General features: G+C 39.6%; 1 protein-coding gene across 5 annotated transcripts in view; it reads right to left on the bottom strand.

The window, feature by feature from the left end:
• The window catches only part of LOC145360251 (PR domain zinc finger protein 2-like), a 178,835-nt gene that overhangs the window by 28,460 nt on the left and 137,328 nt on the right, over window positions 1–13,047 (bottom strand). For all 5 annotated transcript variants that reach the window (XM_080215329.1, XM_080215333.1, XM_080215331.1 and 2 more), the window contains one exon: window positions 10,085–10,211. In XM_080215329.1, coding sequence (XP_080071455.1) covers window positions 10,085–10,211 — 127 coding nt within the window. The remainder of the gene's footprint in view (window positions 1–10,084; window positions 10,212–13,047) is intronic.

The raw sequence follows: 13,047 nt of genomic DNA on the forward strand, positions 1-13,047 counted from the left end.
TTCTCCATCCATCTACCACCTGTGTTGTCAGACCAATGCCGAAAACCTGATCTCTAGTGAGCCACAAATAACTCCAGTTAAACAGTGGGAAGACTGAAGGTATTGTTAAATACCAGAAAGCCATTTAGGTGATAGGAGAATCCAAAGTTAGCCTTTAATTGATATAGATATATTCGCAGTGCAACATTATGGGTATATCAATGAATGACTCTTTATATGCCCTCAGGTAACCATCCAATTAACATCCTCCACCTGTAAGTGCTTAACTTCAGCTGGTACGATTGCCTTCAAACACTGCCTTACAAACTCCTTTCCTCACAATACTGAGTGTACCTTCACAATGCGGACACCGATGGTTCAAGATGTCAGCTCATCATAATCTTCTCAAGGACAGTTAGGGATAGGCAATAAATGCTTGCCAGGCCAATGATGCCCACATCCTGTGATTCTGGCCCTCTTTCCAACTGTCAAGGTAAAAGGGATTTTGCTATCTTGGCGTTCTATTCAACCCTAAGCTGAGCTTCCTACAGTGAAAATTCTCCAGCTTAAAAACAACCTATCGGCAAATTTGTAATATTGGCCTTTATCTCTGTCTCAGCCCATCTTCATCTTATGCCTCTGTCAGCACAGATTTAACTATTCCAATACCTTCTTGCTCATCCCCTGGCTGTGCCACTACTGTAAACTTCAACTTTTTCAGAACACAGTTGCCTTTATCTTATTCCAAATGTCAAAAACTATCCTAGTCTTTGATGACAGGCATTGATTCCCAGTCTGTTCACGCCTCCATTTTGATATTTCCATCCTCGTCTATAAAATCCTTCATGATCTTGTTCCATTTTATATTTGCAACTTCCTCCAACCCAACAACCCAAATTCTGTATCCTGCTAACTGCTTGTGCTTCCTCCTACCTTTCACCCACATTGATGGGCATACCCGTAGGTTCAGGATTCAGAATTCCACCCGCACATTCCTTTTTTCCACCATTAAGGCTCATATTCAACTCCATTTCTTTACTTTGATCAAACTTTTAATAATCCCACCTAATATCAGTTTTGCCTCAGCATCTGGTAAAGTAATTTGGGACTTTTTAAAAAATATTAAAACGCTGCATAAATTAAATTGCTATTGATGTTACGTGTCCAGATGTCATCACCACAATTACTTAACAGTTTTACAGAACAGAAGCAGGCCCTTTGGTCCAATACGTTTATAACAGTGTTTACACTCCAACCACAGCTCCTTATTTCATCTCATTTTCCTTATATACTTAAGTACTTTCTGCATAAATGTATCTATGCTAATCACCTCAACCACTTGACCTGGTAGTGTGTTGCATATTCTCACCAATAGGTAACAAAGTTCCTCCTGAAATCCTCATTTTATTTATTAGTTACCATTTTATAATTATGGCCCCTAGATGTGGATTGCCCTCAAGTGGAAACATTTTCTCCATGTCTTAAGTGGAACAAAGGTTACCCCAATTGAGGAATCACATGCAAGCAGGGAGTAAAGTGTTTTACCTGACTTCCTCTTTTTAAAAAAAACATTTTTCAATAACAACCTCAAACAGTTTGTTGTAATATTGTGCAAAACAGGCTCCAAGCCTTCGGCTATTCAAATGCGAGCCGGTAGTTATTGCTTTTAAACTTTTGCAATGGCAGCTTCACACATTCTTCGTTTACAATAAAATTGATACAGTAAGCAGTTTTGTCCAAATAACAAAAAGCACTTCCGTCTTTTTTTTTGTGTTTGGTTTCAATTTGCAAAATCTACGAATCACAAAGTTCCACTTATACAAATCTTTATTTCATTCCAACACTTTCTATAACAATCTAAATTTATACATGTGCATGCCTTGGTGAAGAGCAAAGCATATGATTCCACTGAAATAATTTCATAAGAACATAAGAAATAGGAGTAGGAGTAGGCCATCTAGCCCTTCGAGCCTGCCCCGCTATTCAATAAGATCATGGCTGATCTGTCGTGGCTCAGTTCCACATTCCCGCCCTCTCCCCATAACCCTTAATCCCCTTGCTTATCAAAAACCCATCAACCCGCGTCTTAAAAATATTTAGCGAGGCAGCCTCCACCACCTCAACGGGCAGAGAATTCCAGAGATTCACCACCCTTTGAGTGAAGAAGTTCCTCCTCAACTCCATTCTAAACCACCCCCCCTTTATCTTGAGGCTGTGCCCCCTAGTCCTACTGGCCTTTCTGAGCGAGGAGAGCCTCTCCACCCTCTATCCTATCCATCCCATTCATCATCTTATATGTCTCAATGAGATCTCCCCTCATTCTTCTAAACTCTAACGAGTACAAGTCTAGTTTATTCAGCCTCTCCTCATAGCTCAACCCCCGCAACTCCGGTATCAGCCTAGTAAACCTCCTCTGCACTCCCTCCAAGGCCAAAATATCCTTGCATAAGTGCGGCGACCAAAACTGCACACAGTACTCCAGCTGCGGCCTCACCAATGCCCTATACAGCTGCAGCAAGACCTCCCTACTTTTATATTCAATCCCCCTCGCGATGAAGGCCAGCATCCCATTCACCTTCCTGACCACCTGCTGCACCTGCAGGCTGGGTTTTTGCGACTCATGCACAAAGACCCCGAGGTCCCTCTGCACCGTCGCCTGCTGCAGTTTTTCGCCACATAAGTAATAGTCCTTCCTACCATTATTCCTACCAAAGTGGACCACCTCGCACTTGCCAACATTAAATTCCATTTGCCAGTTGCTGGCCCATTCGCCCAGCCTATCTAGATCCTTCTGCAGACTCTCCACACCCTCCGCACAATTTGCCGTTCCACCAATCTTGGTGTCATCAGCAAATTTCGACACCATACACTCGGTTCCCTCCTCCAGATCATCTATATAAATGGTAAATAGCTGAGGCCCCAGCACCGACCCCTGGGGCACTCCACTAGTCACCAACCGCCAATCCGAATAGCACCCATTAACCCCCACTCTCTGCCTCCTATTTGACAACCAATCCTCTATCCACGCTAACACCCTACCCCCAACTCCATGCCCCCTTACCTTCTGCAATAACCTCTTGTGAGGTACCTTGTCAAACGCCTTCTGAAAATCAAGAAAGGCCACATCCACCGGCTCTCCTTTTTCAACCCCCATAGACACATCGTCATAGAACTCCAATAAATTCGTCAGACACGACTTCCCCTTAACGAAACCGTGCTGCGTCTGCTGTATCAAGCAATTCCCCTCAAGATGCCTCGCTATTTCAAAGAGAGTCATAGAAGTTTACATCATTGGAAACAGGCCAATTTGTCCACACCGCCCAGTTTTCACCACTAAGCTTGTCCCAGTTGCCCACATCTGGCCCAAATCCCTCTATGTCCACCTTACCCATGGAACTGTAAGTGCTTTTTAAAAGTCAAACTTGTACCTGCCTCTCCTACTTTCTCTGGCAGCTCGTTTCAGGCACTCAGCACCCTCTCAGTGAAACAACTGCCCCTCTGGACCTTTTTGTATCTTTCCCCTCTCACCTTAAACCTCTGCCCTCTAATTTTAGACTCCCCTACCTTCAGGAAAACCTTTACCCATCAACACTATGGAAGTACCAGCAACGTAAGGATGCAGCACTTCAAGAAAGCCCACCACTGCTTTCTCAGAGAAACAAAGAATGGACAATAACCGTGCATCAACAAATACCAGAGAACAAAATGTTTAAAACTGGAAGCTGAAGAAAGTAGATAAGGGAAGCAGGGATTTTGCTGGTGTACAAATGCTAGCAATTTTTTTCCCCTCCAGTTATATATCATATTTGACAAGCCATATTCCCCCATATCACCCATAAATCGTCCTCCCTACCCTTCAAAGGGTTTGAAGAAAATTGTACAGTTGGCTTTATTTCTAGTCAAGTATTTATATTTAAAATAAAAATAATTTTAAGCAGTTATCCAATTGGAAATTTACACTTCATTGTCATCTATTACCACCACACATTTGTGACATAAATTGGAACATGAGAGTGAACACACACACGCACAATCATAATTTTAAGCTCCTTGCCTAGTACTTACAAGATTTGGCCTCTTCCTTGCAGACATCTCCTCAAATGACAGTTGACACCAAATTAATACATTGAAATCACAAGGACAAATCTACCTTCACCCACACCATGGTAAAAGCATACTGACAGTTTCAATGGGCATCTATTGCTATGCTAAACTGAGATTGATGGACTAGGAACCAAGTATAGGTCAACAAAAACAGGGACAATAGTGAGCACAACTTGGTGAGTGTTAGGATATGGACAGAGTTCTGGATCTGCTCAAGTTTACGGACAGTGGCAGACGGAAGTTAGCTTTCAGTGTATTAAAATAACTGAGCACCAAAGATCTGCAAATGTATAAACATTTTGCAAAAGGTAACCTATATCTGGAGTGATTTCAAGACAATCATCTTTGACAAATCAAATCAATATAACCACACTAATTATTTATGCTAGCCTAGATGTAGCTACATAGTTTATGTCTATATCCTCTAATGAAATTATCCTGTACAATTAATGTTCCATCTTAAATCAGTTTTTAAAATTTGCTGCCGATTTGAAATCTTATGTTGGCTAACAATTAGGTGTAATTTGTTTTACTGGACAGGTCAGAATTAAAAGAAGAAATTCAAGTGATCATTTAAATAGTTCACTGTTCAAGTATCCTTTGTGCTCTCATTCTGCAAGGTGAAAATTTGCATTTGATAAAACATTCCATTCAACAATCCTCCTCCCAAAACAAGGCACAGATTTTAAAGATTCCTTTAACCATGTTTGAAAATCCACAGCTTTACAAAAAAATGAACTTTTTGGGCAATGCACAACATACTTTAGTTTCAGCAGCTTTCACCTTGCCCTGGGGTCAGGAAAGATGAACAAATCCAATAATCAACTGACTGTACCTGCCTCAGAATAAGGCACTAAGGACATCAGTCATTAGGGTGCAATGACCAAACTTCCTTCATGATAACTGATTAGAAAAGTGATGTTTTTGGAGAAAAGGAGAACGCAAAATTCTAGACAACATCCTAATATTTCTATCGGACACCGATGAATTCCTCACAGCAACGTGAACATATCAAAACCATTTAAGATATAAGAAACGTTAAGCAGGTTGCAGCTATCCAGTTAGCAAACAAATCAGGTTTAGGCTTAATTTGGACTTGTGCGTTAAGAATAAGATGACTTCCAATTAAAAATTCTGTTCTAGTACATCTTAGATTTATACAAGAGTGTTCAATTACCAAATAGCATCTGACTCATTTTTCTGCCCCAATCTTAATCAGCTAGTGGGCATCTAAATCATAGGACTTGCAACCTTGAGGAATCTGCCAAAACATTAGTTTAACAATAGTAAAGTAACCTTCTGTAACTCAATACATTAACCATTACTTGACTGAGCACACTTGTGTTAGTCCTCATCCCAATGGCAAGGCTAACATGCTTTTTAAGGGACCCAAGGACTAGTTAGCAATAAAACGTCCTTGGTTGTGTTTGGACTATTTTGTGGAAGTAAAAATCTAAACTCCTACCAACTTCTCCACCCCAACTCAGCAGTAAAAGTAAAAGCAGCAGCAGAGAGATTGTTTTTTTTAATGCATTAAATGATGATAATTTAGAATGCGTTGCCAGAAAGAGTGTGCAAGTAGATTCAACAGTAGCTTTCAAAATGAAACTGAATACACATACAAGAGGAAAAGATATTAGAGTCAACAGAAGAGGAGGGAAGTGGAATTAATTGGATGGCTGATGAGGGATAGTCTAGCTTCCTCTGTACTGCCAGGCTCTATGCACAGCATAAGGCAGTAGTCGAGATTACCAAGTACAGCAAGGTTGGAATGAATATACTTATTACGAAGATGACACTTACCTAGACAGTTAAAACCAATCTTCGTGAAAGGAAGCCAACTTCAAGGCAGTTAATATTATCTCATCTATATATACACGTATGTGCATGCCCCCCTCCAGCATATACATAAACTACTCAGTCAGAAAATCTACTTGATGCTTTAAATAGTACCCTAATTATGCAAAAAAGTGTATTCCATAAGGAGATTTAATATCCTTTTAATATAGTGGAAAACTAGCTGCAGAACGGAACCTTCCTCTAATGCTGCTTTGCTCTTCCTCTCAAGCAGTCAATATGTTTTAACTTAAAGTTTGAAAAAGGAATTCCCATTTGTCACATAAAATGTTCGGTTTAATCTGGGATGGAGGGGAAAGAGAATGAATATGAATGTAAAGTTTAAATTTTATTTATTAGTGTCACAAGTAGGCTTACATGAACACTGCAATGAAGTTATTTTGAAAATCCCCTGGTCGCCAAACTCCGGCGCCTATTTGGGTACAACATAGACATAGAGTCCCTACAATGCAGGAGGCGGCTATTTGGCCCATTGAGTCTGCACAGACCACAATCCCACTCAAGTCCTATTCCTGTCCCCCCTCATATTTGCCCTGCTAATCCCCCAAACACTAGGGCCAATTTAACATGGCCAATGAACCTAACCCACACATCTTTGGACTGCGGGAGGAAACTGGAGCACCTGGAGGAAACCCATGCAGACACGGGAGAGAATGTGCAAACTCCCCAGAAATAGTAACCCAAGGAAAAAATTGAACCCAGGTCACTGGCGCTATGAGGTAGCAGTGCTAACCACTGTGCCATCACGCCGCTTGGGGAAGAATTTAGCATGGCCAATGCACCTAACCAGCACGTCTTTCAGACAATGCAAGGAAATGTATCATGGATTTACTTAACTGAATTTGCTGAAAGTCTTACAGCACGTAGAAGCTGTCTAAAATTTGAGAACACAAATATAAAACTCAATAACTTCCTCAACTCCAAGGAGCTCCCTGGAATCATTCAGAAAATACGCCACTGCTGATAATCTATTTACTTCCTACTAATAATCTAGCGTTTGTTCCTTTCTCTCCAAACCCCTCAACTTTCACTCTTCCTCTTCTGGAAGCTCTCTGAAGTGTTAACCTAAACTCAACTGTAGGACACACAAGTTCACTTTTGTGGTGGGTACATGTTGATAGGTTAGTTCAGAAGAATTACCTGTTTTTGTACAATTATGTATTTTAACAAATCAGAGGATTGCGGAGTCAAGCCACACCAACTTGAGATCTGAGCATATAATCTAGACCATCAGTTCAGTGCAGTGCTAAAAGGGGGTGTTTGGATAAAATTATAAACCAAGGTCCTATCTGCAATCACAGCTAGATGTTAATGATCCCATTACTCTACTCAAAGAGAGAGACAGAGGACTTCAGTTGTTATTTGGCCAAATATTTATCTCTCAATAGCACCAATTATCTTATTGCTGCTGTGGCACCTTGCTCCATGTAAACTGTTTTCCCCAAATAACAAAAGCAACTGCACTTCAGGAGTGATTTATAAAGGTTGCAAGTCTTTTGGGACCTCAAGAATTTGGAAAATGCCACATCAATGAAAGTTCCCTCACTTAAGCATTATTCTATTCCTTGCTCAAACCAGTCATTACCATTATTCAAAGCTCTGGATGCATCCTCCGTAATGCAGAACTTGAATCTGAGCAATATGGTTATATGGGAAAAAGGAATCATGCTGCCAATTTGCCTCTGGAGTCATTTGATTTTGCAGCATCCAGGCCCAACTAGGGAATTAACATGAATACACAATAAAAGATTGGCACATCAGTCAAGTGCTGTATTGTCAGAGATGCTGTCCTTTAAATGGGATGTTAAACTACGAGTTTGCTATCTATTTTGATGATAAAGATCCTTGGGCATTACACGTAACTGTAAATGTAGGAAATTCTCCTAGCATCCTGACCAACAATCTTCCTTCAGGTCACCATCACCACAAACAACAACTAGTTGATCACTTCACTGTTCATACTATTTCGCTCAGTGCAAAAATGGCTGCCATATTTATGTAAAATAAGTCACTGAAATTCAAAATAATCAACTGTATTTCAAGATCTAGCTGAAAGACATGATAAACTATATTAATGAGCCTTTGCATTATTGCAAACGTAAGTATATTACTATGCAATCTCTCTAATACTGGGGATCAGAGTGGAGTTTGATTTGCTAACAGCTTACTTTCATAAAACAATCAATTGTGGCACGTTCTATTTGCATGATGGGTTCAATTCAATAGTTTGTGGCAGTGTTACTATTTTAACAAAAAATCTGAATCTTTGACCTTTTAACAGTAAAATCACAATGGGAGACAATGGATGCAGTTATAAAATTTGGGAGGAGTAAAAAGATCATGCTGATTGTAAGCCAAGTTCAACAATCTCAACTGGGACAACAAAAGACACAACTGGCCTTGGTGTCCCTAGATTAGGAATGTGTGTTCACTGTCCACATTTATGCATTTGTCATAAAGAGTGAAAACCCAAGAATTCTGATCTAGAATTCCAACCTACTACAAAAAAATTATTGTACAAATTTCCAGCGTACCAAACCAGTTTCCAGGATCCAACAAGTAACAATGAGCTAGTACAACAAAGAATGCCGCTTTATAAAACAGTTTTAGTTTACTGTAGTCTCCATGGGTGACTAAAATGGCTTTGATATATTACATAAGTCAGCTACAAAAAGCAGATCCAAGCACAACATTCCTTGGCAAACTAGTTGTGCGTTTATCAGGATTCACAACACTTGGGAGTAAGATTCTTGCTGCAGCCATTTTTCTTTATAGAATTCCTACTTCCTGATAAGGGACAAAGAACAAGTTCTAAACTATGTCAACGTCCATATTTTCATTCAGTTAAGTTTTATTTAATTTGTTTTGCACAAGCATTTCTTTCCTACATGTACTGCTGATCACAGTACTTCAAAAAAATCTCTCGCAGTAATTGCATTATGGACCCTGAGGAGGACCTGGCTCAGTAACTTACTGTTTTTGCATTTTAAAAATAATAACGCTGCATTGATGATTTTTATTTTTGTTTGAAACAGCCTCACTGGGCTGCACTATTTTTAAATACTCAATATAGAGACAATTTTAAAGGGGTAAAAAGTTTCGTTACAGCTAACTGCAAATTTTCCGCCATCAGCCTTAATAAATTCAAAATTAACCCGAGTTGTCATTCTTTTGCACGCTGGTCAACTTCAATTTTGTTTTGTTCTCTCCCCACACCTCAAATCAAACAACTAAATTAACTATTGTTCTCCACTTTGAAAGAAAAATTTCAGAGTTTTATTGTTTGAAGGCTGAATCCAAAACAAAAATTCTTGCTGTGTCCTTTACTTTGCAGCCATTCTCTGAAGAAAAATATTTCTGAAGTATTTTGTTGACTGGAAAGGTGAAGAAGAATTATTGTACTGAAGGGAAGAGAAATAAAATCAATTATGGTTGGGTTTTGTAAGATTTTAGATACAGCCCGTGATGTTACTTTTCTATTGTGTTTCAAGATTGAGAGAGAAGAGACAAAGCAACATTTAGATTGGTGTAAAATGTTGGGAACAATCAACTTATTCAGTGAATTATTAAGCAGCTGCATCCATTTTGTAGGCCTCTGAAATTAGAAACTGCTTACATAACACAATTCACTAACACACTTCAATTTGCTTCTACACTTCCAACACTGTCTCCCACTAACAAAAACAACCATCTTTGTCTGAGTAAACATTTCTAAAAGTCACAATCACAACCCTCTCACCAGTTTCCAAATCCCCAAAGTGTTAAAAAAGTGAGCTTTCAGTTTTAGAAGCCAAGTCTAAAATTTTGTTTTAAAAAAAACGAAAGAGAAACAGTGGAGCTTTAAATTAGAAATGACTAGCGCAGTATTTCTGCATTTCAATGTTCTTCTACAACAGTGCCGGAGTCTGAAGCCTGGGAAGGTCATGCAGTCGCATTTCTCCAGCTGACGTTCCACTGCCACTCCTAAAGCACAACTGCAGTTTAACTGAGCTCACTTCATCCAGTCCTGCAGTACTTTCAAAACTCAAAAATATCCTTCTTTCTCCCCCCTCCCTAGATCACTCTGGAAAGTAAGTAGGAGGTACATTTTGTACTGTACTTGCCCCACCCAGTCACCAACCCAAAAGAACTATGAAGCCCTTACCTTTCCTGCCTCTGGGAGAGCTCCTCTTGTTCAGATTATTACTTCTCTCTTCCTCTAGAGCAGCTGCAATGTCTGGGTTGTCTTCCCCATTGTACCACACCAACAGTTCTTCCCCTGGCTGGATGGGCTACAGACAGGATAAAGAAAATTGCACCAATCAGTGCCAGGCTTGTAAAAAAAAAGCAGTCAAGGATCCTCGAAGTAGGCTCTGGGGCCTGGAGAGCTTAAAGACTGCTCTACGCTCGACTACAAAACTATTCCGTGACTGTGATATGATTACACTCCAACAGGAAGCACTCTTTGAACCAAACCTAATCTCAATACAACTGGGAAGTGGTTTCTTAACAAAACCACTGCATTAGCACAAGAGGGTGTAGAATGGTACTGAAGGTTCAGCAGAATACTGCAACCTCTGGTGGTTGGAGGGCTATATTACCATCAGATTAAGACAATTCATTGTGTTTTGACAGATCTCTCAAAATAAAGGAGAGCTCTACACCTTCAAAATAGGCCTACAATCTGTCTCGCTCTGATTATAAATTAGATGGCTAGTATTTATTTCCCAATGTATGCCAGAATTAAAAATGTTTTTTAAAAGAAGCCATGTCAGCTAAAAATACAACTCAATGTTTTTGTGTTGACTGCTTGCACTGCAGCAATTACTTCTGCAAAGCTATTTATTTTCTCAGTTCCTTGGCTTGATAAGCTGCAGTCTCAGGCACGGCCACCTTCCAATGTCTCTCTCAGGTAACCATAATGTGTGTTAGTCTTAACAGTGGAAACCATTGGGGTCAACAGCCTTCATAAGAGCAAACCAGGGCTGATGATGTCAATTGCCATGGTGCCACCATTACCCTGGCTGAGATGAAGTAATTTAACACAGACAGGATATTGAATTTGGAACTTCTGTGCAGTTTCATAACGTAATGGATAGACTCACTGTGTTGTGGACAATATATAATAGCGCCACTGTGCACCCCTTCATACCACCTGGTAAAACACATTGAAGGATTTTACACCAGGACACAAAAACATCAATTTTACATATCATCAGGTAAATATTAGATGTGTTTCATGTGAATTTAGCACAGACGGTTTAAATTGAGAATTTTCACTCTTCCCTCATCATCACATAGAGTCAAAGTTGGCCTTTCTTGATTTCTCTATGTTTCTGACAGATCCTATTCATCTATATCCACCACACTCCCCATACCCCCAGAACCACACTAGAGATTCACCCCACCAGCCTTCAGATGTAATGCTTCATCTCACGCCACTCCCAAGTGATGCCACCCACCAAATATATTTCTCTCCCCCCACCCCTTTTAGCATTCTGAAGACCCCTTCCCCTCGGTCATATCTAGTCCACATCAAGTCAGTCCCAACATCTCATCTCTTGTTCCTATAGCATCTTTCCATGCATGCCCTTTCATCTTACTTCTCACTTTATGAAGCTCCTTATTTTTTTTTAGCTAAAACTGAATTACTTGCTTTCAATTTAATGTGCTGTACTTGCTACTCACAATGTTGTCTTCTCTATATCAGAGAGGCCAAATGCAGACAGGGTGGCCAAAGTTGTGAAGTACCTCCATTCAGTTTTCTATTCTGCCCTTGGCATAAAAAATGTCTCAATGGCTCAATAAAAACTCAAGAAAGTCATCCTTTTACTCTGCACTTTATAGACTTCTGACTCAACACAGGTTTCAACAATTTCAGCATATACCCTCTGCTCATTTTTAAAAATTTTGGATTACAGTTGGTTGCAATAATTCTGCATTTTTCCATTAACATCTCTAAACACATCTTTTGTTTCTTAACTTGTCCCAACACCACACTCTTTTGCCTTGCACCATTGTCTGCTTTGTCACTTAATCTCACCTGTCTTCCACCATATCACAGGCCCTTTTGTTCTGTTCTTATTAGTTCTTTCATTGAACATGGGCTTCACTGACACAGCCAACATTCAATGCGCATCCCTAATTTCCCTTCGAGACAATCCCTGGTCCTGTGCTGCTTTAACACTTAAATGTTTTGAGTTCTGATGAAAGGCCATGACCGGAAATATTAATTTTGTTTCTCTCTCCACAGATACTGCAAGACCTGCTGGATATTTCCAGCATTTTCTTCTTTCACTTAAAAAAGTATTCCATCCACATCCCTTTTATTTCAGAATGTAAAGCAACATTTCACCTTTTTAGCACTAGCAGTACTTTTTAAAAAACAAAACATGCCAATCATGATCATTTACTTTTCTAATTATAAAGGAAGATTATGAGCAGTGACAATACAAAGAAACACTTACAATGGAATTTAAAAGTTATGCACTTTATGATTAAGCCCATCACAATTAATAGACAATGCAGCCATCGGCACTTACTGCGATTTGAACATTTCAATACAATAGTTGGAACAGTCAAGCTGGATTGAGAACTGGTTGGCAAGACACATGCAAAAATTAGTTAGATGGATTTGGATCCTTTTGGAGACCAGTCACCAGTGTTATATAAGGTGGCATTAGGGAGATGAAATGTGCCTACAATTGTAATGACTTGGCAACAATGCTCAATACAAGGATAAACTTCACAGTAGTTGTGAAGCTGGCAAAGATAGGAAACAAGTATTGCTTACTGGAGTTGTGTCAGATTGGGAAGACTCACTTCAGACTTATTATTGAGATAACAATTGATTCTATTTTACACAAATCATCCAAATCCAGAAATTCAAGTAGTCAAATTTGTACTTGATATCAAACTGAAAAGTGCAATGAAATTGTAAGAGTGGCCCAGAAACCAGAAGGAATTGGAAAAAAATATGTAAAAGTGGGCATCATAGTGACAAATCCATTTTTTTGCACCTAGGGTATGTTCGATGGTATGTGTACTACAGACAGCTGAACTGAGGAAGAACCAGGAGTGACTTGATACTAAAAATGCCCAATACACAGCAGCAAATCAGCAAGCTAT

Source organism: Carcharhinus amblyrhynchos, chromosome 30 (assembly GCF_965287045.1).
Source record: "Carcharhinus amblyrhynchos chromosome 30, sCarAmb.v2.hapA, whole genome shotgun sequence".
Lineage (NCBI taxonomy): Eukaryota > Metazoa > Chordata > Chondrichthyes > Carcharhiniformes > Carcharhinidae > Carcharhinus > Carcharhinus amblyrhynchos.